General features: G+C 44.5%; 2 protein-coding genes across 3 annotated transcripts; one reads left to right on the forward strand and one right to left on the reverse strand.

The window, feature by feature from the left end:
* Positions 1–1,169: 1,169 nt before the first annotated feature.
* On the forward strand, positions 1,170–12,575 carry tfap2e (transcription factor AP-2 epsilon). Of its 2 annotated transcripts, none has more exons than XM_034545342.1 (7): positions 1,170–1,253; positions 3,545–3,985; positions 6,118–6,172; positions 9,027–9,258; positions 11,083–11,201; positions 11,606–11,744; positions 12,314–12,575. In XM_034545342.1, the coding sequence occupies exons 1-7, from the start codon at positions 1,215–1,217 to the stop codon at positions 12,573–12,575; spliced, it is 1,287 nt and encodes a 428-aa protein (XP_034401233.1). In that variant the 5' UTR covers positions 1,170–1,214. The 2 variants fall into 2 exon arrangements, with proteins under 2 accessions (XP_034401233.1, XP_034401234.1); XM_034545343.1 differs by lacking the exon at positions 1,170–1,253 and adding an exon at positions 1,982–2,184.
* Positions 12,576–16,682: 4,107 nt separating this feature from the next.
* psmb2 (proteasome 20S subunit beta 2) lies at positions 16,683–26,322 on the reverse strand. The gene is made up of 6 exons (XM_034544983.1): positions 26,100–26,322; positions 25,456–25,578; positions 25,305–25,375; positions 17,879–18,041; positions 17,630–17,679; positions 16,683–16,901 (listed from the first exon to the last, which is right to left on the reverse strand). The coding sequence occupies exons 1-6, from the start codon at positions 26,188–26,190 to the stop codon at positions 16,800–16,802; spliced, it is 600 nt and encodes a 199-aa protein (XP_034400874.1). The 5' UTR covers positions 26,191–26,322; the 3' UTR covers positions 16,683–16,799.
* Between the last annotated feature and the right edge of the window lie 17 nt (positions 26,323–26,339).

Genomic DNA, 26,339 nt, shown 5'->3' on the forward strand with positions numbered 1-26,339 from the left:
GTTTTTTTTTTTTTTAAGAACAATGGTGCCGACAGAAGCGGTTAAAGAGCAATTAACTCATCACTGTGTGGCACAAAAATAGAAATATAGAATATATATTAGCTGGTCGTCGTCCTTTAACTTGCCAGTGTATATATGTGAGTCTTAAAGGTATTTCAATGCTGACCATGAGCCCTATCAATAGTTTAGTTTATTTCTACATAGGACGAAGTCTCTGCTATCAGCTCATGTGCACAATCATTTAATATTCAAGCTGCGTAGCAATGCTGGAAATGCCTAATATCCTTTTGCATTCTTTTTTTCTGGGATTTTATCATATCAAAACTTGTTTTGGTTTTTAAGTCTCAAGAAACTCGAGTCCAAGTAGCAACTCTGCTGTTCTCGCTGGAGTTTTTTTTCTTTACCCAGTTTGGTACAAATGTAATAAATATAATGTTAAATTCTGCCAAACTATAATACGTCTCAACAGGCTTCTTGTCAAGGTGGAATCCCTGTTCCTATCCTCTTTTACACGAACCGCCACCAGATGGCGCAGTGAGACTTGTTTGCGTCTAATATTGCCTTGAAGTTCTCTCTACCTGCATCTACAGTCTATGTCTGTATATTTGCAAGCTTAAAATATATTCTAAATTATTTCTCCTAATTCTGCTCTCTGGTTCAAACTCGGAAGAGTAACTAGTTTGGTCGTTTTTATGCTTAGAATTTGTTTTGGGATGGAGATTGAACACGTTATATTCCAGTTATTAATACCGTGCTTTCATTAAAGGGCAACAAGAGAAGTTGTAGAAAAGTGACTCGTCTCAATAAACACATTCAATATCGCTTGATATGTATTCCTCAAATATTTGAATCAACACATTATATTCTCCGTTCAGAATGTTTTAAACTGACGTAAATTGAACCGGATGTTCCAAAGGAAGAGAATCCCGTGTTGGATAGGGACACTTTGGGTTGCGTGCGTCTTCCTTGTTACCGAGCGAGCCGTGAAAAAAAAAGTTGTGCTCCCCTCTGCGCGACTCCTGTCACCTCCCGCCCTCTTTCTCTTTCTCTTTGTACCCCCCCCCCCCCCCCACCCCACCCCTTTCCCCAACATCCATCCATACAAACTCCTGCATCATCTCTCTAACTAACTCACTCCTCTCCGCACCTTCAGCCCGTCTCTTCTCCATCCAGCGCGTCACATTAACCCCCTCAGCTGCAGCGTGAGAGCCACCATGCTCTGGAAGTCCCGAACCAAGACCGACCTTCTGCAGGTAAAAGAAACACGGCAGAGGTTTCTGTTTTCTGTTGTTTTCATTTTTTTTTGGTATCTCTCCGCAGTTGTAGGCCTGTTTGTGTAGAAGTCCACCATCATTGCGCAAAAAAAGGCTGCACATTGTGGGCCCGTTGGATTGTTTTTTTTAAAAAGGGAAGCTGAGAATTCACTTGTCGTGCGGACGATACAGTCTGGGTGAAATTTTGGGAGGAAAATAAAATGCATTATTGATTAAAAACTCCAAGATTTGTGACTAGAAGGACCTGGACACCCGTGCGTAAAAGCAAAGCATTTGGACGGTAAAAGTGAGAACATGTGAATTATTATGTTTGTGATATAATTTGTGTTGATATTCTACTTAAATAAACATAGGACAGGACAACTCCGATATTTGATAGTCCTTTGTCTCGGTCCCTAAAATCCAGAATGGGATTCGGTGCCATTTCTTAAAACGAAAAAAAAAAAAAAAAAAAATCCCAATAAATGTAAAAGTACCTTGTGTGCGTTTGAGTCAACGGAGGCTAATTGAATGAACATATCCCTTTAAGAGAAGTGGACCCCGTCGACCCCTCCCCTTATTCTGCCGTGTGCGCGCAAAGCCTATAAGTAGTGCTCTCATGAACAGTCTGGAGGACTCCGTGTGTGTTGTGCGCGCGTGTGTGAGTGTGTGCATATCTGACAGCAGCGTTTCATCCGTGCGTAAAGAGCTCCGTCAAAAGCAGCGAGAGAGAGAGAGAGAGAGAGAGAGAGAGAAAGATAAAGTAAATAACGCCTTTGAATTTAATGGACCGGTGAAAAGAGCCTGGATTACATCTCGGAGCATTTGGTGGCATCTTTAAGTCGTTGGACGCTCCGCGCATCCTGTTGAATATTACATTTGGGGTTTAGCCAAAGTGTTCCAGATGTTAATCCACACCTATTCGGCCATGGTGAGTTTAATAGAGACTTCGTGTCTAAGCTTCTTTCTTTCGTTTTTTGTTTCACTGTTGATGTCTGTTTATTACTAACTATTTTTTTTTAGGAAAGAGTTTATTTTCTGTGCCAAGTGTCGGACTGACCCGTAAAGATGCACAATGTGTTTTCACTTTTAAAAAAAAGCTCTGTTCGGGTAAATAAGGTCCTGAAAAAAACCCCGAGACGTTACGATTTAATTAATATGTTGCATTTTCAGACAACTCTCAGTTTGCAGAGTACACCGGCCTCATGGGATTTTTAAATTGTTTTATTTTTGTACTGACAATTAAATAAATGTCTGACACATGTGGCTTGTTCTTTGCTGTCCAGTAGAACCCAAGTGTCCGGTGCGTCCCGATGAGCCTATCTGACACGCAGTTTAGTGTCGCGGCGCCGCGCATCTGTCTGCGGAGATGCTCTTTGTCTGCGCAGTGTCACAGCAAGTGAGGCCGGCTGACAGTAAACTGTCATCTCGCCGCACAAACTGTGACATGCCGAAACACAGCGGCGGCGGCCCGTGTTTCTGGAGCAGCGTTATCAGCTTCAACAGCCTCTCACATTAACTGCGTTGGACTGAAATGACTGAACGCACCACCGTGATGGCTGACAGATATGTGCGCTTTTAAGCTGGCTGCCCCGCGCAACATAATGGACATTGTTCTGAACAGCAGCATCGATCTGGCTGACCCCAAAAAAAAAGAAGAAAAAAAAAAAAAGACAAATCCAATTTGAGCAGGATGTGTGTGAGCAGCGATGTAGGCTAGTGGACTACACGCTGGCACCTCGTTCCACACGCACGACGGGGTTAAACTTTTAAAGTCAACTATAAAATCACATTTGCTTTGCTGCGCCTCGGCAGCCGGAATTAAAGCCTCTTTCATTTGCAGTTGTAGGGGGTCATTGTGGTTTTGTTGACACGATGACGGATTGTTTACAGCCCCCCCATCGCGGAGCAACGTGTTGTTGTGCATTACCTGTCCTTTGTGCAGCTTCTTGGTGGCCGTGACCTTTGTGACACTGTTCGCCAAGGGCGTCTCCTGCCGGTGCGCATCACTTCATGCGCTGCCGCTGTTTCCAGCCATCTCGTACAAATATAGGCACACTTATTTACGGGTTACAGCCTTTTTTTGTGTTGAGTTAAAATTGTCTTTATGATTTTTTGTAAGTTTGCCTCAGAAAAAGAAAAAAAACATTTCACGGAGCTCATGACTTTTTGGAATGTGACATTTGATGTTAGCCAGCTGCTGCCGTGTGGCACATTTTGGGAGTTTAATGAGGAGGACTTTGAGCTGCTGCTGTGAAGCAAACTTTATTTTAATTTGTTTTTTTTCATAGGACCGCGCAGACGGACTAAGCGGCTCCTCGCCGAGTGGGCGCCTCTCCCAGCTTTCCTCCCTGAACCAGGCCGCCTACTCCTCGGCTCCCCCGCTCTGCCACACTCCGGCCTCTGACTTCCAGCCTCCGTACTTCCCTCCACCTTACCCCCAGTCCTCCCTGCCCTACTCCCAGAGCCAGGACTCATATTCCCACCTGTCAGACCCTTACACTTCCATCAACTCCATCCATCAGCATCAGCAAGTGGCATGGCACTCGCAGAGGTCGCGCTCCGACGACGGGGGACTCCTTTCACAGTCGCACCGAGCTCTGAGCCTCGACCCCCGGCGGGAGTATGCAGCTGTCCCCCGGCTGCTGCACGGTCTCGGAGAAGGCGCTGCCGCTCTCGGGGACGGTCCTCTCGGGATGCACATGGGACACCACGGCCTGGACGATCTTCAGGTGACTTTTTAAAATGTACTCGTTTGGGCTCTCCATCCTTTGGTTGCGTTGGCGCTGCGCACTGGGAAGACCGTGCGTAAAAGTCCCAAATCAGTGCGCACGAACACTTTGTGAACGAAATCTCCACTGGGCCTCTTTGATACTTTATTGTATCTTTAGTCTGATGCCGTTATAATAATTCTACATATACTTAAAATATAATGAAAAAGACCATGACGGCTATTTATCTTTAATTTCTTCCAAACGACAATCAATAAAAAAGTAGCTCACATTAATCAAATAGATTGTTCAGTAAACACCTTATTAACAAATACTATTAATAATGTTCATTCATTTGGAATGTTTAATCTGGTATTATATATATATATATATATATATATATATATATATATATATATATATAACTCCTGCAGACCCTCACCTTAATTTACATTTTCCTACAAAAGAAAAAAATCTCACGAGCAGTTTTGGTGTTTGATAAATTAAGTAGCAACCCGTTGTGCGTCGCAGACTAAAAAAAAACTCAACACAACTGTAGGTTGCATGGAGTGAAATAAAAATATACATTTCTACAACAATAACAGCCGAAATGGTTTGTTTTTTTCTTCCAAATTCGTTTATAAATGAATAAATAAAACTAGATAAGATAACTGTCTTCCATTTCGTCAAGTGTGAATTGTAGCTGGCCTGGTTTTCTGTCTTTCGTATTTTCATATGATTTGTCATTTTAAGAGTTTTTTTGAGAATGTACGCTGAAGTTGACCTTAATAATTCTTAGTAGATATATAAAGAATAGGGGGAATGTGAAGACGTATAGAGCCTTTATGGAAAAAGTGTAATATCTGTCTGAGATTTTCGTCACATGTGTCCGTCCTATTATTAGTCAGGCCATTCAGGATCACCCGATGTCTCGCACAGAGACAAAGTCATGCTGCAGCCCTTTTGCCTTCTGCAGGTTTTTTTTTTTTGTTGTTAGTTTTTTTTGGGGAGGGGGGGAAGAATAGTTGCTATGGTTTATTGAGCAGTCCGCTTCCCTGCAGCAGGTGCAGCTGCAGACGCTGTTTGTTGCCTCCTCGTCGAAGAAAAAGAAGAAGAAAAAAAAAACACACACCGAGACCAATTGATGTGCACGGTCATTAATAGAAAAGGGAGCGCCACGCAGGCAAGGAGTCAACCCGGGCACGTTGCTGTTAAACGCTCCCACTTGACAAGGACCTTTATTTGATTAATGGATTATATCCTTCGCGTTTGAATCCTCTTATAAATTCACCACAAAAGAAGACATCCGAGAATCGCCCTGCAAGACAATTTCATCCTCAGTGGATGAAAAGATCAAACAATCCGCCGAGACTTTTAATTTATTATTTCAATATGTGGAACCGAGGTGGCTGCTTTTGATAATGATTCAATCATTTCTTTTTTTCCACATATATTCACTCCCCCCCCCCCCCCGCAATACGACCATAGTGAAAGAAATACAACATTTACATTTTTTTTTATCTTTACATGTTAGAAATTATTACATTTCTCAGCAAAAAATAGAATATGAAAACCAACTGCTCGTTAGTTATTTAAAACAGTGTATATGGTGACTATTTATTTCCTTACATTGTATTTTTTAGAGAGGCAACTTTTTTAGTCCGTCCAAAATATTTTCAACCAAACATTGAGCTCATAAATGACATCAAATATATATTTTTTTATGATTCCACAAATGTTAAACATTACAATCCTTTTGTTTCAAGCTGTGTAGAAAAATACGAATGAAATGTTCAAAATCATCCGGCATAACTTCCATGATTTAGCGTCTCTCCTGCTCTCCATTCTGCACAAAGAAACAGAATCCAATAAGAGTAACAGATTTCATTATTTACCCGGATATGGATAGTTGTTCATATGTGTGCTGCGAGGGAAAACATAGAACACTGGACCGTCCATCTTGCTTTGGCCTGAGAGAGAAAAGCTCTGTGTGTGCGTATATATAACTGTGTGTACATATATATATATATATATATATATATATATATATATATATATATATATATATATATATATATATAGAACTGTGTGTGTGTGTGTTGGCTGTGAGGCCGGTGGATAAATGATAGTGACTGTCTGTCTGTCTGACACAGGGAATGGAGGAAGGATCAGCCCTGGGCATCCTCGACCACTCTGTCATTAAAAAAGGTAAGAGGTGGGAGAGAGCTCTGTGCGTGTGTGTGTGTGTGTGTGTGTGTGTGTGGTGTGTGTTTGTGTGTGTGTGTGTGTGTGTGTGTGTGGTGTGGCAGAGAGAAGCGAAAGATTGAGTGTGTGTGCACATTTGTGTCTAAGTGTGCACCTATATAATTGTGCTATACATGCTGAAGGGGTTTTTGTGTTTAGGGGCACACTCCAACACCAGTCTCTCGCTCACGCTCGCTATCACACCCACACACACACACACACACACACACACACACACACACACACACACACACACACTATAAATAATTCTGTTTTGCTATTTCATTTGAAGTCAAAAAGTCCTCTAATACTCAGCTGCAGACTTCACCCCAAAGGCACACATTCTTAATGAACTGTTCATGGTCATATGAGAGAGAGGGAGAGGGAGAGAGAGAGAGAGAGCGATAGAGAGAGGGAGAAAAGAGAGAGGGATTAGAGTGAAGAAGAGAGAAGAAGTGGGGCAAAGAAGAACAGGGAGGGGAACATGATAAAAGAGGAGTTGTGGGGGAATTTGCAGAGTGTGATCACTGTAATATTACCGACTCCGAGTTGCAGGAGACACAGGGGCACGATTAGAAAACTCAAGTTGGATTTGTCGCCGCATGGCAGAGTGTGATGCTTGGAAAAAAAGAAGGAAAAAAACCCTGATATGATAGACAGGGCCTGTAGGGTGTAAAGCTGCAGCAAAAAAAGATATATATATAGGGGGGGGGGGGGGGGGCGGAGAGAGAGAGAGAGATGACACCCAGTGTGTCATAAAATGGCTCACAGTAAATACAAAATAAGACTACATTGCGGCTGCTTTGTATTTTAGAGGATTTCCTTTCAAATTCCAAATGTACTTCGACCTCCTAATCCCAAAACCCAAACCCCATCACTGGCCTTCATCTCTTCGTGCAACAAAGTTTTCACAGAATCAAGGATTTCGTTCCCCAAATCAAGTCCCCCGAAGAAGAGGAGCAGGCTCCCACTGTGGGTTTCCAGCTCCATTCAAGCAGCTGCAAACCGGCAGTGATGTGATGAAGTGACAGCGACTCCATTTGTTTGCCAAACGCTTCGAATTGATCAATTACCACGGCGACACTCTCTCCGGCAAGCACTTATAGCCGATAGCAGAGCAAACCTAAAGCCCTCATGAATAAGGAAATCCAACAGGGAGAAGGGAACGACACGGAATATAGGAGAAAAAGAGGGGGAAGATGAAGAGTGGGAGGCACAAGAAAGAGTCAAAGATGATAAGAGAAAGAGAGAGAGAGAGGGAGGGAGGGGCAGAGAGATGGCAGAGGAGAGAGAGAGAGAGAGAGAGAGTACCGGAGGCTCTGCTGCTCCGTGGCCTCGCCGGCTGGCTGATCGGCTGCTTATGAATGAGGGATTTAAGAGATTTCTCAGATCCAGTCCGCGTCGCTCAGCAGGGCGTCGCTGAGAGGCCACCCGCCGCCCACAGAGGGCCAGAGGGCCAGCGACCCACTGGACAGTCGAGAGAGAGAAAGAGAGAGAGAGAGGAAACCATCAGGACTGAAGAGAAGGAAAGACTGAAAGAGAGAGAGGGGGGGGGGGGATGTAGGCACATGTTGCATTTCCTTGTAAACATCTAAAAGGACTGGTTCTCTCAAATTATAAGAAAACCTTTCACAACGAAGACAAACGTATAGTAATAAAAGCATAGGATTAGAAGATATATATTCCTTCTTATCATATAACCTTTCTCCAGTCGTGCTGATGGTTCTGGTTGACCAGATTTATATGCCCCCCACACCCCAAAAAAAAATATGTGAGCTGATTGGGATGTTGTTGTTCAGAAAAGAAAAAATCATCACAATGACCCGAAAATATATGTCACGGCAACTCTTTCCAAAAACAGTTTCCCCATTAACTCCCGACAACACTTAATATATAATATATTTCCTCCGCGGACAGCAATGCCCACGGAGAAAGACTGTGGATTGTGAAAAACAACCCTGACCCCCTCCATTCAGGGCAGACCTTTAAGACGTGGGCATCTCAAAGCCTGGGCACATAAACCAAATGTATCTGCATGGCCTACACCCCCCCCACCCCCCCCATAATAGGTGGAGCTCCACTTTGCCTTTGTGTCCTCGTTAAAGAATGCGGCCCTCATAGAAGTAGATCCGCAAAACGCACAAAGGAGGTGATTCCTTTCAATCCTCTCAATTCTGAGGATTTCTGCCCACGCAACTGCAGGTTTAGTGGATTTAGGGTTTAAGATTTAGAACTCCGAAGCTAATTTCATCGACACCAATTAGCTCCTCCAAAAGATGCCAAAACAAAGATGTGGAAGAGCCGAACAAGACGCCGGCCTCGATGCCGACATCAATCATGATTAAGAAGGGAAAGGCCTCGTCCAATCAAGGCCACGCTAACTCCCCAAGTCTTAAACCCCGAAAGTGGTTGGCTTTGACGCCCTCCTCCTCCTCCTCCTCCTATTCCAAAACAAGGCAGACACTCTCACAGTAAAAGTTTATCGCGGTGCGTTAAAGTGAGTGCGAAACTGAGCCTTTTCGAGGTGTGAAACAGAGCTACGTGAGAATGAGACCACCTGCAGTTTGAACAGGAGAATCGACAAGCGTCACTCCAGAATTAGAGCTGTCGACCCCGGGGGGGGACACATGTTACACTGAATAGATTCATCGCGATCATTCACACGACATCGTGACCGCAGAAGGCACATGTTTTTACACTGATGATCTTTGTTCACCCTGTTTTTGTGTTGCTTTGCTTTCCAGCTTTCTTTGAGACCCCAAAGTGTGCGAATGAGTCTGAACCTCCCTAATCTCTCCTCTCTACCTCCCTCCGCCAGTCCCCATCCCGTCCAAGCTGAACGGCTCGTCCCTGTCCATCTTGTGCCTCGGTAAGGACGGCCTGGGGATGGGAGCCGTGTCCAACCCGGCCGAGGTGTTCTGTTCGGTCCCGGGTCGCCTCTCGCTGCTCAGCTCCACCTCCAAGTACAAGGTGACGGTCGGGGAGGTGCAGCGGCGCCTCTCCCCGCCTGAGTGCCTCAACGCCTCCCTGCTGGGCGGAGTCCTCCGCAGGTGAGAGGGAGATGGGGAACGAAGAGGGAGTGGTGTTGTTTTAGATTTGTATGTTTTTTAGTTGGGGGGGGGGGGGGGGAGGGGGTAAATTTATGATTCCTTCAGGCCTAACCCCCATTACAATATTCATAATTCTCAACCTTGTCTGACTTTTCTTAAATCGTTAATAATAATAATAATAATAATAATAATAATAATAATAATAATCACCCTACATAATGGAAGTTCAGATGAAAACAGCTGTTTTGACTTCCCATTTTGTTATTTGGTGGAGGCAACATTTGTGAATTGTGATTTTGGGCTCTCAATTGAATAACTGGCTGAACATATGTTGGGAATTCAACCTGAGGTATTAAATGCATTTTACTTAAACATATATAAAACCCGGGGTACATGTTCAGTGACAGTTTGGCACCAGTGTTCACGAAAGTAAATGAAGAAATCCATGACGGAAGAGGAAAAAAAAGAGCGGCCTCACAATCAATGAAGCCGTGTATCCTCAATAAAATAAATACACTTAAGAGGAAGAAACACTTTTTCAAGTGTCACCAAACTACACCAAAAAAGAACCAAGGCAAAGGCTGTCAGAGGATCTTTGGCCCTTCGCCAGCCTTCACATTGCATTTCAAGTTGGATCTTTGTGGCACAACACAGGACAGCCATTCCAGTGAAAAGGAAGCTTTCAGGAGGTTAACGGAGTTCAGGCAAAGATTTGAATGCTCTTTGGTCAAGTGGAAGAGAAAAGAAAACCCAACAAGAATCATCATTTATTAAAAAATATAATGCTAACAAATCCACTGTCTATAAATACTACACATTGTACCTTCATGTATACGACTTCCTCATATTGAATTTGTGAGTTTATTGTCGCTGTTGGCTGACAGAAAATGCTTTAAAAAGCCCTCTACGCCATCTTCCTGAAGCCTTTCAGAATAAGAGCGCTTTAACTTCACTAAGAGGCCAGAGCTGAGGACTCAAAATGGGTCATGGGACTAAATCACAAGAGAGGCAATGTGGTTTAATGAAGCGCAGCCTCGGGGCAAGAGAACAACTTTATGGCCCGGGTTGCAGGCTGGAATGCTTCAAGAGGAAATGATTAAAAGATCTAAATGGTAGTAAATATGGAGAACCTCGTCATCAGAGAGATGCAGCGACCCCACTGATATTACATCACTGCCTGTCAATTTGACGTACTTGTGCTCGAGTATAGATTAACCCCCCAGTATATAAAGTAGTACAAATTAGCTCCGCCTCAACCAACGACAACAGCAAAGTGCTGCTTCCACATGAACACGATACGATCCCTACAATCCATTGATGTAACAATATGACACTCACGGAGGCCGTTTTCTACACAATAAGTGCTTTTATTTTTTGATAAGTAAAGTAAATCTTTCTGTTAATGCTGTGAGATTTTTGAAAGCAGGAAAACATGTTGACAATATGGTACTGCTACTTTGACTTAAGTAAACTCTTTGCCTGTCGTATAAATACCCCAACAATATTGATGTACTAATATATAGTGAAATGTCTTTAAATGTAAATATTCAAGAATAAAGAAAAGGGCGAGAACAGGCAAAAGTAAGGCGACAACAAAAAAGCGTGAAAGACATACAAGACACTATCAGTGTTGACAGCGAACATACTGTAGGGAGATTTCAGCCTCACATTCGCTTACATAAACGCACACATACTCAGCGATAGACACACGCACGCACGGACGCACGCATGCACACGCACACACACACACACACACACACACACACACACACACGAGGACCATCTCCTAAAAACTGCTCTCTCTGTCTCTCTGTCCCCCCTCAGGGCGAAGTCAAAGAATGGTGGCCGCTGTCTGAGAGAGCGTCTGGAGAAGATTGGCCTCAACCTGCCCGCCGGGCGACGCAAGGCAGCCAACGTCACTCTCCTAACATCTCTAGTGGAGGGTAGGGAGAACACACACACACACACACACTGACCTGCATACATCCTGACAGATAGAGACACATATTCACATAGAAATCTCCTCGCATGAGCAAGCATGAATAAACAAGTCAAAGCACAGGGAGGGGGGTGGGGGGGGTGCATTTGAAAGAAAGCAGCGACTGCTTCGCAAAGAGCGGTGAACTATTTGAGTGGTGAAAGTGAGAAAAATGGCTGCAGAGCTTGTCTCCTTGACCCGAGCCGACCCGGTCGTTAAAAAGCATATATGTGGATAATTATCTGACGTGAAATCTAAACTGAAGCAATGACCTTTGCTGAACGAGTGCAGAAGACTTCCCCTCTTTGTACTAGTTTGGACTCCGCTCTAACAGACACACTCTCCCCCCTCCTCTACCTCCTCCTCCAGGTGAGGCCGTCCATCTGGCGCGGGACTTTGGTTACGTGTGTGAGACGGAGTTTCCTGCCAGAGCCACAGCCGAGTATCTGTGCAGGCAGAGCGAACCGGACCAGCTCCCAACACGGCGCAGCATGCTGCTGGCCACCAAGTGAGTGCCCCCCCCCCCCCCCCCCCCCCCCCCCCCCCCACACACACACACACACACACACCCCACCCCCACCGCTGCACAACATTTATTATTTTGGGTGTGGAGACTGAAACAGGTGCTGTTCAGCTGCATTATGGAAAGTGTAGGATCCAATGTGTTTGGGATTTTTTAACCACGCCAGGGAGTAGAGGTCAGGAGGTGTTGACCTCTGCTGCTTCTCTTGTGCGTCGTGCAACTTTTTAAAAAATAGGGGGAAAAAGTGCAATAATTAATTGCTGGAGTTTTTTTTAAGAGTTTAAATAGTGCCAGACATCTGAATTACCAGATCCACGCACATCTCTTTTTTTGTGTGTGTGTGTGTGTGTGTGTGTGTGTGTGTGTGTGTGTGTGTGGTAGATTTTCAAACAATATATGCACTTAAGTATTATACCAGGTGTGCTGGACAAAAGGCAAAAACAATGTCAAGAAAGTGTAGAAATCAGATTTTGGCAGGTGTGAAGGTGTGTTCCATCTCAAGAGTACCAAAGCATCAAACTAACGGTCTTGCCTTTTCATTTTCTTCTTCTCAGGGAGATCTGCAAGGAGTTTGTGGACATGATGTCCCAGGACCGCTCTCCGCTGGGCGGTAGTCGACCCACCCCGTGCCTGGAGCCCGGTGTCCAGGGGAGCCTCACCCACTTCAGCATGCTCACCCATGGTTTTGGCACGCCCGCCATCTGCGCCGCGCTCTCCGCCTTCCAGAGCTACCTGATGGAGGCGATCAAAATGCTGGACAAGGGAGAGGGCGGGGGGAAGAGCCACCACGACAAGGAGATGAAGCACCGCAAATAGAAGAGGGGAGGGGTGGGGGACGGACGGACAGGCGGGACGTGCTGCCTGCCGGCCGGCCGGCCAGACGAATGAGAGGCGAAAAGGAGGAGTGATTTTCACCTTCGCCCTCAGGACAAAAACTGAGACTTTTGCCTCCCGGGTAGCCCTCTGCGGCCCCTCTCATCGAGGAGGCGGAGGGAGGGGGGAGGTGGGCCGTGATGATATCTGTACTGTAATGTGTGTCCACAACCACCTCACTCAACATGACGCATGGACCTCTCTTCTCAGTAGCTGGTTTGCGTCATGATGGCGTCTACAAAACACCTCTTCAGGATGAGTTCCCACATGTATTTATTTCCTCCCCCTCTTTTGTTTTATTTATTATTTTGGTAAACAAGTCACCTTTATCTGTGTTTTAGAAACCCCTGCCTCCATCAGTCATACACACACGCACACACACACACACACACGCACGCATGCACGCACGCACACACACACACACACACACTTTTCCTTTTGGACCGAACTCATCTGGGAAGTGTCGTAAAGCCATATCGGAGACAACGACCTGCTCTTTGCTCCTCTTGAACTTTGGGAGAATTTTAACTCCGCCTGATTGGACTAGCAAAGGCTCCACATGTAGTTCTTCCTAGTGGGTGGTCATGGGAAACTGAGTTCTCGAAACAGGGGGGTAAGGAGGAGTCAAAGGCAGCTAAAGGAGATTTGGTTTCTTTTATTTTGAAGTACTGCGTGTTGGTAACTTAAGGAAATAACACAAATCATTTTGTACTTTCTGTGTATGTTTATTATTAATGTTATTACTGTTGTTATTATTATTGTATTACGGCATAAATGTAATATATTATTAAAGAATTAACTGATCGCTTTAGTTTCGCGGCTGTGTTTTTATCTTTTCATCTGGGATATCAGAACAATAAAAGAAGTAATGGCACCCTTCGGGTAGCTTTTAATTACAACAGCCCCTTTCAACTTGTACTTTTCAATCCAAAGGTGACGATGTGCTTTTATTGTTCTCTCATTGTAAATGCTTCCTCTTTCCATTTGTCGCAATAATTATATTTTGTATTGATCCCTGTCGAGTCTATTGTGACTTCAACGGAAGGTCACAGCGAGGGCTGCAACGAACACTTCATTTAATTATTGATTGACATGTTGATTTTTTTTTTTTTAGGTCAATTGCTTTGTCTATACAATGACTTAAAATAGAGAAACATGTCACAGCTTCCCAGAGCCCAACGTGATGTCTTCAGAAACCAAACGATGTTCAATTGATAATGATTTTAAACACACAAAAACAGCTTACAAAAAAGAAGAGAAATGTGAATATGGCATTTCATTTTCAGGAATGGCACTCTGGTCCAGACTGAAATATCTCTACGTAACTATCACATAGACGTTGGGGACTATGAGACATTCATGTTCCCCAGAGGATGAGTCCTGGTGATCCTCTGAGTGTCCCTCAAGCGCCATCAGCAGGTCAACGTGTTTATCCAGAGAAGACATTCGTGCTCCCCAGGTGACGTGACCTAATAACTTATTTTCCCTCTACTGCCACCATAAGCTTGATACATTGTGGTTCTCAAAGTGTCTCCTCCAGTTTTAAACAGATTACCATGAAATTTGGTCCAGGCATCCATGTCCTCCACCCCGCTTAATTATAATACCTTTTAATCTGGTGCCAACAGGAGGTCACTGTTCTAATACTCTGATTTATAACCAAAAGAACTATAAAACTCAGCCGCACTCTGTGTTTGGTGCTAATTAGTGAATGTTAGCATGTTGACGTGGTACACCTGCTAATTGTGAGCATATTGGCACGTTGACGTTAGCATGTAGCTCAACGCCTCGGTACAGCCTCACGGAGCCGCTAGCATGTAAACTCTTCCGTCTCGTTGTTTGATAAATGACCCAACTATTAATCAAACGTGTTGATGGACGTTCTCTCAACCTACTTAACAACGAACCAACAAATTGTTGCGTAGCGCAAGGCTGTGGCTTGCTAACACAAGAGTCGGAATTAGTGGTCACGCTCGTGCGTCATGCTCGGGACCATTTTTTTTCTTCTTTGCGCCCCCCAAGGGGCCACTCAAACAAACAAAAAAACAAAACAAAAAAGAAGTCAGGGCCCTTTTATTCGCAAAGGGCTCCAAGCAGGGGCCCGTCTGAGCGGCGGAGGCGCAGCTGCAGCCCTGAATGCTTTACCTGCGAGAGCGGAGGCAGCGGTGCGACCCCCAGCACCCAACAAGCCTCAAACACACTCACACACACACACACACACACCCCTCGGTTTCCCCCTCAGCCCATCTGTTCCACATTTCTCCCACCGACCACCACTCGCCTCCCCTACACAGTCCTTCACTTTATTTAACCAGGACGAGCTACTCAACACGATTACTGCTTTCCAGGGACCGCACACGTACACGTGTCGTCTGCTTGTTGCCTCTCAAACATCACTCACTTCATCACTCCCTCTCTCTCTCCTCCCATCTCATTACCCTCCTGTGTCAACCCCCCTCCCCCCACACACACACATCCCTCCCATCCCTTCATCTCCAACTCTGTAACCTAACTCCCCCCCCCCCCACCCCCCATCCTCTCCCTCTATCTGACACTCAGCGGGGCCGCTCTCCATCTCTCCCTGTGCCTCCAGGCAAAACATATGCTGCTCTTCCCGTCAGATTCCGGTGTGTTTGAGAGAGGAGGGATTGTTTAATGTTTATTAATCACCTGTCTGTGGTGGAGACGGTGATAGTGCCACACACACACCCACGCTCGTTTAAACACGGGCTGTCTCGCTCGCACACACACACACACACACACCCGCTGTGATGTTATCAACGCGGCCTGGTTGTTCCATTTACAGCTGTATGCGAGTACGCTTGTTTACTGTACCACTCGCTGTATAGTGAGAATCCATTTCTTTTCTGAAGGCAAATCATTGACATTGGTGTGTATGTCTCCCCCCCGCCCCAATATAATATAGATTGTTCTACAGGCCCGTTGTTCTGTCAAAGCCAATAACGGTATCAAAAATACATTTAAAATACAGTGTTAAAATGCATCAAGATGTTGTCGTTCCGCATTGTGCATTTGATGCCTGACAAAAAGTCAGAAATTGTCACGCTTTGTTTTTCTACCCGAGTTGTTGCCTTTTATTTTTGGAGCAAACGGTCTGCGAGGGCAAAAGAGCAACGGTTGACCGTTTTCTGTACAGATTGTGGTGGTCTGATAAATAAATGACAGAATATATATTTCATTCTAGTGGCTTTTTCCAGAGCTGTTCACTGAGTGTGCAACCTCAGTATACGCTTAGAAGAAGACTGACGTGCGATTGAAAAGTAAGTGGACCTTGATTTTGGATCGACCACAGTAAACCACACACACACAAGTAAACCACACAAGACCACCGTTACCCGTCTGCACATTCAGGGTAAAGGTCAAATGTATTCTGAATCAGAGCGCGTTGTTGGTTGGTGGGGAAATGAACCGACTCAACCAGCGTCAGAACAGCTGCACACTGTTAGCCCGTTGATTCGTGGGATATGTAACCCACTGACATGGCGTCACAGAGGTGGTGATGAAGCTTTATAGGTCATATTTTGAGGTTTAATCGACTCATGGATATATTGCTGTTATTGACTCTGGCGTTCAGCTAGCTTGTTTTAAAATGTACAGCAGCTAGCATCTATTGAGTCGTATGCTACATTTTATTTGCAATCTCCCAGAGAGGGATTCATAAAGTATGTTTTCTTGATTCATAATTAATATGAATAATAATTAACAATAACCCTAACCGTTGATTACATTATTATACAATACTAAACATGATTGTTTTTGCTTCTGCATTAAATTCCACCAACACTTCCATGCACTTTGGTCATTCGGGGAACGAAACTCCTATGAGGAAAAACTACTTCTCCCCATTTCAAGTTAAACCATGTGCATGCATGTTTTATTACACGTGTACAAGCATGAGCAAGTGTACATTACCCACACTCACCGAGTACAAGTGCAAAAGTACACAGCCAGGAGGCTGTTCTCTTTCTATGTGCAGATGAGTAGACTAGAGAGCAAGAGAAAGCACCACAGGGACGGACAGCTTGTATCTCAACTGTGTGTCACTTTTTATTGGAACAGAAAGAGCAAGGAGGTCAATGGTACAAAAAAAAAAAAAAAAGGGTAAAGAAACGAGGGCGTGAGGGTTGGTAGTTAAGCAGTGAGCGGTCACTTTGGGCCGGAGGTGAGCGTCTCCAGGTCATGGATGCCCTCCTTGTCAATCACTCGGACGGTGAAGGAGGGGAGGTTCAGGATGAAGCGTTTCCTCAGCTGCAGGAATGAGAGAAAAGAAATATGACGATAAAATGCATGAAGAAGGAGACTGGATGTAGAATCAAATAAAAAGCAGAAACATAAGGGAGACGCAGTGATAAACACAAAAAAACTAAGTGGGACACTGACTATTTAAAGGAAAATTGCCTGTGACCACAAACAGCTGTTTAAAATAAAAAATGTAAACTCTCCTGCTTATATGTTGTGAACGTATTAGCGTCATCTGTAATGACTGATCAAGGCTCGCCAGGTTTCACTCTGAGAAAAATACTACAGATTCACATAAAATATAATATATATACATACATACATACATACACACACACATATATATATACTCACACACACACACATGCATATATCTGTGAATCAACAAATAAAAAAATGCCAATTTCCTTCCCGCGGAGCCTACGTGAAAAACTATTTTTGTTGTTGAAATGTTAGCCTTGTGAAGACAGTTTGGCCGGCAGCCGTCCTCTCTGCCAGCGCGGTTCGAGCTAAGGTCGGACGGAAGGTCGCCGTGGATGGAGCGGACTCCCAGCGATAAGGGAAAATCCATGCGGGAGTCTGGCTTTAGGTTCCTGAGACTACGCTGAGGCCACTTTCTTTCTTTTTTTGCAGAGCCAAGTTGGCTGAGTAACATAATTAACAATTAATTAAAGACGCTTATTGTTGTTATTCACATACTTGTGCAAAGAAACATGAGTAAAACGTCTCAAACTCACTTCCTCAATGCACTTCTTCAGCAGATCCACGGCCTCATCTCGGGTCAGATCTAGAAGGAAACAAAAAGCAGAAGAAAATGAGAATAATTTTTTTTTAAAAAGGGGACAAAAGAAGGGGGAATGAGAGAGCCGATGTTGCAGTGCGGTCTTGGGACCAGGATGCCGTGTGAGGAAAGATAACAAGTTAAGATTGCTAAAAGCACTTGATGCTAGTATGTCAGATTAAAAAAAGCATTTCTCTGCACTGACCTGGTCTGTAGTGCTGGTCGAGAATGGAGAGAGTGAGGAAGGCCCCGTAGCCGTGGGCGGCGAAGGGGGCCTTGGCCAGGGCGGACAGGTAGTCCATGTAGTAGAGGCCGGGCCCGTCTGTGTCGTCGTAGCCCGCCAGCAACAGATTCACGTGGTAGGGAGTCTGGAGCCAGAGAGGGGTGGGGGGGTGGGGGTGGGTATTTAAATCAGTGTTGCCGTTCACGAGACTGTTTACACGGGCGGGGTGGCGTTTCTTTGCGACAAGTAAAATAAATAAAAAATCTGTGCTGCTGCATGATCCGAGCTAACGTCCACTGAAATTGAAAAAAATCTACTTCTGTTTCTCAACTATTTGTGATTCTTCGTTAGCTTGTTGACCTAAAAGTCGTGCAGCGATGCACACAGCATAAACAGCAGAGAGAGGTGTGTGTGTGTGTCAAAGGTGAAAGGGCGTCACAGGACAGAGGAGGCGAGTGTGCGTTCGTGTGCAAGGAGAAGGGGAGGGGGGAATCAGTGTGTCACTGGCAGTGTGACATCTGCTGGGAGTCAGCACCCCCTGTTGCACCCGCCATCGCGCTCTTCCTCCCTCCTTCTTCATCCCTTCTTTACCTCCCTCTATCCCCCCCGCCTTCACCCTGGAGTAGCGCCAGGGCTCATTAAAAACTTCTAAAGTCGTTTCTCTTGCCCCCTCCCTCTTCTCTTTTTAAATTACATCTTTTATGCTCCCAGCCTCTTCTCCCTTCTCTTCCTCCAAAACACTAATTTTCTCTCTTCGTTGTTGCAAGCCACTGTTCCTCATTTAAAAAAAGAAAATTCCCTTTAAAGAGAGACTTTTTTGTTCTCCATTCCTTTTTTCCCCCCTCAAAACAACTTGTGGCCTAACTTCTTGACGGAGGTAGAAGCAATGCGGTGGTCCAAATGCAGCAAAGCGGGGGAATGCAACGCCGTATTCGCCGCCGCGCACCGAGGCCAACGTGACTCATGTGTCGCCAGGCGAGTTTATCTGCACACCTGCCCCCTCCTCCCCTTTCAGTTCATTGCTGAGCCAACCTGCTTATTTCTGGGACTCGTGCGTTAGCTCCGTGTTTGCCACCAGGGCATCGCTGGGCTCCCTGTGGAGCGGGATATCGTCTGTTAACGATGGTTTTGAATCCACACACACACACACACACACACACACACACACACACCTGAGAAATGCGATTGTGTGTGCGTTTGTTTGAGAGTGTGTTCAACGGGCGTGAATCTCAGGATGAATATCTTAGTGTGTGTGTTTATATATGCGTGTGTGTGTGTGTGTGTGTGTGTGTGTGTGTGTATGTATGTGTGTGCACGCTTTAACTCCTCCGTGAGCCTGCGAAAGCCCCAGTGGCGTCACCCCTCCTCCCAACCCCCCCACTAGACACCTGTCTCGCTGGTTACAATGTAACAATAATATGGACTTGGCATCAAAATAACCTTCCCGTGTCACCTCGGAGGGAAGCAGGCACCTTGTTAAGCCAGCCACCTGAACTCACACCCGCGTTCACGTACAAACAATACACATATGTTTTATCCTCATCTCTCCTCCTCCCTCCCCGACCCCCACCCAGACACTTGCTCTCAGCCAAGCAAGGCGACCGTCGTCCAATACGAAACAAAAAGCTTCACCTGTGCGTGACACAAAGCCCCTAAACCTGTTTGTTTGTTTGTTTCTGGAAAGAAATTTTTTTGGAAGTTGCCAAGAATTAGATGCTAAGACTGATTCCACTCAGTTGTATGTACGGTAAAAAAGAAATGCTCGAGCCAACAGACACTTAGCTTAGGGAATGGTGCAGTATTTTAGGAAAATGTTGCTTATTCGTCTTCTTGCCGAGAGTTCGAAGAGCTACTGCTAGAAGCATAAAGACTGGAAGCGAGTGGGGGAGAATACTAGCCTGGTACTTGAGGTTTCTTTAACGCTGGACAGAGACATGCTAGCGGTCCCTCCCCCCCCTTTCCAGTCTTTATGCTAAGCTAAGCCAACCGGCTTCTAGCGGTAGCTTCACACACTTGGTGTACAGACTTGAGTGGTATCCACCTTCTCATCGAGAAGACGAATAATCAACATTTCCCACAATACTGAAGCATTTCTTTAAGACATCGGCAGTGTCGGATCCAGAGCAACAAAAAAAAAAAACACTTTAGTTGCGACACAAATTAAGGTCAGGCCTTTAAAAAAAAAAGCATGCCAAACACATTCCCCAAACTCCCCTCTTCCACGTTCCAGCACCCCCCCCTCTCCTCCCTTTCCTACCTCCCCCATATTTTTTGCACCCTGCCCCGGGGCGTGTTCTCTTTATTGGCATTTCTCCTCAATCTGCTGTATTAATTGTTCATCTGTGCAGGAGCAGGGGAGCCGTGTGCAATATGGTGCCAGTAATTATTTGTACCCATTGTGTGCTCGCGACACAAAATATTTTACAAACCCATATGGGCCCAGCTGTAGATCACCAAGCGGGCAGAGGCTAACTGTTGCTGCGGCCTGGCGGAAAGGAAAAAAAAGCTTGAACTTCACGGGGTCGACGAAAACCGCACTGGTTCAGCGCTCTGCAGAGCAAACACCTAAATACATACAAATAAAAACAAAACCGGATGACGGCGAGGCTTTTGGGCCGCGACATGATCGAAAAATGTGATATTTATGAACCATACCGTCTATCTGACCTCACGTCTCGGCCTCCTAAGCCCGTTTATTCAAGAGAAAATTAATCCCCGTTTGTCTTCGACACACATTCTCTTTGCAATTATCGCAGGTCATCAGACAGGAAGCTCAAACCAACAAGAGTGTCGCTAAAACTTAGTTTTGCTCTGCGGTGAATTACCGATATGATGCACGCAGCAGAGTCCAGGCCTGCGCTGATGATGCTTAATGCTAGTTGGGTTTCTTCTCTTGGTCTCCTCTCTAAAGTTTGAGTGAATGCAGTACTCCAGAGGTTAGCGGAGTTGTTTTTATGGACGGCCGGGCTGGTAAGCAAGCGCACGGCCTTATTCAAACGGGGGGGGGGGGAACGGGACGACATGCTCCGCTGGGTTTAGCTAACGACGCACCTCCCGGAGGTCTGCAGCCACCGGGGGGTGCAACGTCTCCCAGACTAAAAGGACTCGTCTGTAATTTATCCTGCAGGAATACGGACATCAGAATTAACAATATAACACGGAGGCATTCATCAGCCAGTGGTTTGTTAACCTAAGGGTCTGGACGTGCCAGTGGGATCACATGATTAGTATTTTTTTGGGGGGGGGGGGGGGTTAGAAGATGATTTAAGGATGGTAGGAAAAAAAAAACTAAGATTTGATATACAAAAAGCAGATCATTATCTTTTCTTTCTGTCTGGGCTTAAACTTTAATCTGCCATGATTTAATCAGATTAATTGAAATAGATCAACGTATGCAGCCAGTTCTCTAGACCCGAGCTGAGCGGCGGTGTCTTGGACTGCAGGCGGTTTCCAGCTACATACATCAACATTAACATTGTTTTAGTCGACGAATGGGCCTGCCCTAACCCATGAGCGCCATGTTGTTGGAAATGTTTTGTTATGAAATACTTTTTTTACTTTTTAAACACACATTCCTTGGTTTTACAGCACTACTCAAGAGTTCACCTCACTTGAAATGACAGTAGACGTGTTGATAGATGGAGACAGTTCAGTAGAATACATTTCTGTTCATATTAACATGTTATAGAAATGATCCATTTTATTTTGCAAGATGAAATGATTAGTTGAAACAATTCACAGAAAATTGATCTTGACATTATGCATTTTTCTTTCATGCCAACTTGCAAAATAATGGAAGGCTTTTCGAATCTGAAAAGTGAGGATTTGACGCTGTTCATTGAATAGATTTCTGGTGTGGGGTTGCTTGTTGAACAAAATAAGAACTTAAAATAAGTTACCGTGGGCTCTGAAATGTTAGTGGCACCTTGAAAACCCAACGATTAATCTATTGATTGGAATGTAAATAATAAACTATTAATTCAAGTAGGAATGGAACAATTGCACTAATGGGTTACACGCTTCAGAGAGAATAATTTCTGACCTGAATAAGACAGAAAAAAGGTCAGATCTCCAGCTTGTTTGTGAAAGAACCGATACTTCATGTTGATATTAAACATTCCGAGGCTTTTAAACGGACGACACTCTTTACATACTCAAGATGGTCTGGGGCAGGAGACAACAGCATTGAAAAAAATGGAAAAAAAGGCCCTGTTTATACAACATAATTTGCAAATGTCCATGCACTCTGGAGGTTGATGAATGCGAGCGGAGCGTAGCTGGAGGAAGGTGTGGGATGCAGAGGAGAAACTGCTATTGCTTCAGTTTCTGAGCACTCCTGAGAATGCGGCATTAGCAAATCCTGCACTCATAAAACCAAATTCATCACCGTGAGGCACAAAAGAAAAATAATGATACACTCGCCGCTCATGGCAAGACATGAATATAAATGTCATCCTCCACAACATGTGCAACCTTGACAGAATGAGAAGAAGAAGAAAAAACAAGCCGATCCTATACGTCCCTCCTGTGCGCACGCACATTGTGTCTGCGTTCTGTTGTTGACTCCTACTCGTTCTCACCCTCAAAGTCTGTGTGGTGTTGTCTACTGGGCCTGGTTGCTTCCCCCCTGGGAACTCCCCCACACCTTCTCCTCCTCCTCCTCCTGCTCTACCCCTATCCCCCGCTCGGTGTGTCCCACATTCCCTTCTCTGCCACACTAATTGTTTTTTGTAATTATTTTCAACCTTCTGCTATTGTGACAGGCAGCGGCTGCACTGCTCTTAACAAATTAGTGCGAGCGGTGCTTAAACGTGCGGGTTACGAGCAGCAGAGGCCGACTTGAGTGAAGCGCGCCCTTACATCTAGAAGCACATGTGGTGCCGCCCCTGCGAACACCAGCATGTACTGGGGGTGAAATGCTTCTCCAGTTCCATTTAACAAAAAGTTACTTCTTTGGAACCATAGATTGATTGATAGATAATGTCAGCTGGAGCCGTAACAAATATGTTTCCTCATGTTTTTTTGTTTTAGGTTTTAAAGCACACACAGTATGTGCTTATTCAGCAGGTTTTTTTTTTAATTTATTTTTTTTTAAACAGGACACTTCAGATTAAATGTTAATGAAGCTCTTTAACACCGATGCAGTGAGCAGTGTGGAGGTTCCTCTAAGCATAGAGGGTTCTGTGTACTGTACCGTTTGTAAAGCACCATAAGGCACAGTTTAGAGTTTAGGGTACATAAATAAACCTGACTTGACTTAGTCTCGAAAACCCACAAACAAACGGACACACAGTGATTGCTACATACTGAATATGGTTCCATCTTGCAAATTGGGGGTGGCACTGAACCTCCACTGACCTTTAAAACGTCATCAATTGACATGCATGTGTAGCTTAAGTACAGCATAATAATAAAATACCTAAACATGTACTTAATTCAGAGATTAAGTCTCCATGCTTGTTTCCCAGTGAAGGCATTTAAATCTAGTGATTGCGTGTGTGCCATTCACTATACTGCCTGCTTTAAAGTGTGATTTGCTCTTGCAGGGCTCACAGGTCTCTGCAAGGCTTTTAAGGACACACATAATTACACAAAAAAAGCCCTGCACTTTTCAAGACATGTTTGGCATAAATAACGCAGCCAGCTGACCAAAATGCAAACTGATAAATTGGCTGGTTGTTGGTGCCTGAACCTTCATGCGTTTTGGTTTGCCCGTCAGATTTTGGTTCTGAAGTGTCAAAGGCCAGCGCTGTGGTATTTGGACAATATACCCGCTGGGGTGGTAGACAGGGGCGGCAGGCTCAGGTGTTGTCAAGAAGTCTCAAAGGGGTGGGGTGGGGGAGAGATCCTCCGTCACCTCTCACAACAAAGCTGACAAATGTACCCGGCTCTGTCAAGATGCATCTACTGGTTCAGTTCACAAGCTCAAGCTGATAAGGGCACAAACAGTGGAGTAATTACAGGTGAGGCTTAATTCCCACCAGCACATCACAGGGGAGTCACGTCAGCAAGACAATTAGGTTTGAGTGCTTTTAATTTAATAAAAACATTTAATTTTTTATTCCAAGCGGAAATTATGAGGAAACATATTTCTGATAAGGTTTGAGTAATCCACATATGGTTACCATCCCTGCCATTTCAAGTGAGTATCGCTTTAAATGAATTAATTTGCGATTCTATCATTCGTCGCCTACAGCCAAATGATATTGTAAATGCTAACAGAGGAAGGTAATTAAGTTAAAATAGAAATTAAAATATTTATAGGCATGTTCACTCATTACTCCACGATGAATATGCTTAATTCAGATGGTGACCACTGGTACAGGGGATTAATTAACTGTTTTACACAGATACAAGGGAATTTACACAGATACAGGTGGGTCTAAAATGGTTTGTTTAAACACGGGGGGTGGGGGGGGGTTCAAAGACAGTTGTCTATATTCATACAACCCTATCTGACAATGTAGTAACGGTAGTTGTATAGAATGTTTTGGCAAAGTAGCTGTATTAGTTAGTTACATTCAATTAAATGTGCCGTTGTTTTAATCATACAGCGCAATTCTTCTTATTGAAGGAAAGAATAAAATCATCAATAGAGCATGTAACTACAAACTTTTGAAAGGCTCTGAATATATTCTGTTAAAATGTGTGTAGCGAAATAAACAGGTGCATATCCACCGACTGTTCACCAAAGAGCTTATTTACTCGATTTGAAAACAAATTGCTATGATAATTTGATTCTCTGTCTGAGGTGAGGAGTCAAAGAGGAGAAAACATTGCCTCACAAAATCTCTTCTGTTGTGTGCAAAGATGAGGTTACAAACAGGAAAAAATGTGCCCCATCAACTCAAACAATTACTTTGTTTATGACAATATTCATATCTCTCGTCAAACTGTTCCCTTAAAAACAGACTAAATCCTCCCGGGGCACGAGAAAACAACTCTCACATCATAAAACGTTACTGCCACCGTTTTATGGGAAGCGGAACAGCATTTAGAGAAGTCCAGTGCCGCCAGGAACGAGTGATTTCAAACAAACACAAATAAACGAGTGGAAATCCCTAATGGAAGTGACAAGTAATGCAAGCTAAAATAAATACATAGCGTTGTACACTTTGCAATGCGGTGATTGACTGCAAGTGGGATTGTTTAATCGTTGTTTTGTTTTTTTAAACGGATCACACACACACACACGTGATCTGAAACTTGTAGTTTGACCCATTATATTCCAAGTCAATCTAATTGTACCACTAGCCCGTTACGGTGTAGAGAATACTCGGCACCGTGCCCACAAAGCTGGTGAATTGAGACACTCTGGGATAGTTTTCTTGAAAATTCAAGGACAGCCTAAAGCTCATATTTGTATGAGATGTTCGCAGTGTGTCGATGGGGTTGTCGTGATAGTTACCCTGCTCCGAAGGTAGTCTGCAAGGTTCTTTCGTGTGAAGTTGGCTGCTGCTGATGGACTGAGTTCATAACCTACAAAAACAAAAAAACAAGATTGAAAGAAAGTGTTTGTGTGTGCGCTTCTGTACATGAGTCTCAACGGGGGTCCTTACCATTCCTCATTTTGTAGAGCTGAACGTTTTTCTGGATGTACTCTGCAAACTGGGCTGTGTCCCCCGCTTCTCCAACACACAGCAGCAGGATCTTCTCGCTCAGTTTGAACATCTTGTCGGCGTCTGAAAAAAACGGGGAACATCATTTATTGTCGTCGTTTTGTCCACGAATTGTTTTCAGAGGTTATTTACTGACCGCCGAGAGTGAGCAACGTTTAAACCCGTCACCGCTTTCACTTTCACTGTCAGGAGTTCATGCTAACCTTAACTTGATATTCAAAAACATAAAATGGAGTTACATCCCGGTAATAAAGTGAAAATAGTTTTTGGCATAGTGTTGAAAGTCAAAAAAGAAAACACTGCTTAAACACAATGAGGAAGATCTGCGTCTTTAATTTACCGTCGCTAGCATTGCGGTTAGCTTTGCTAGCTCAAATCACATTCGGAATAAGTGGTTACACTTTGATAATAGAGACGCACTCATTACACGTCAATATGCCACGAGAAGAAACAACGTTGAGCACATCTATCAGTCAAACCGGCTGGTTTTAATGTGAACAAGAGCTATGACAACAGCTCTTGTTAGCAGGTTTAGCTAAAGCCACCATCTGAATGGCTCCCGCTAAGCTAACGCGTTGTCATACCGTGTTTCATCTGAAGGATGCTGTTGGCTGCCACATTGTCGGCGGCGACGAGGACGAAATCGGGTCCCTGTATGCCAATTAAATATTCCATCCTGGGAAACAGATGCGAACTGAACGATTCGTACAAAATCAGAGATATCAGACGTCTCTTAACCTCGGCTGTACAGATTACACAGCAAAAGTTTGAGATTGGTGGCGCGGGTTGATGTCGTCACCGGAACACTGTGGCTTCGTCTTTTC

The sequence above is a fragment of the Cyclopterus lumpus genome, chromosome 11 (assembly GCF_009769545.1).
Source record: "Cyclopterus lumpus isolate fCycLum1 chromosome 11, fCycLum1.pri, whole genome shotgun sequence".
Taxonomy (NCBI): Eukaryota; Metazoa; Chordata; class Actinopteri; order Perciformes; family Cyclopteridae; genus Cyclopterus; species Cyclopterus lumpus.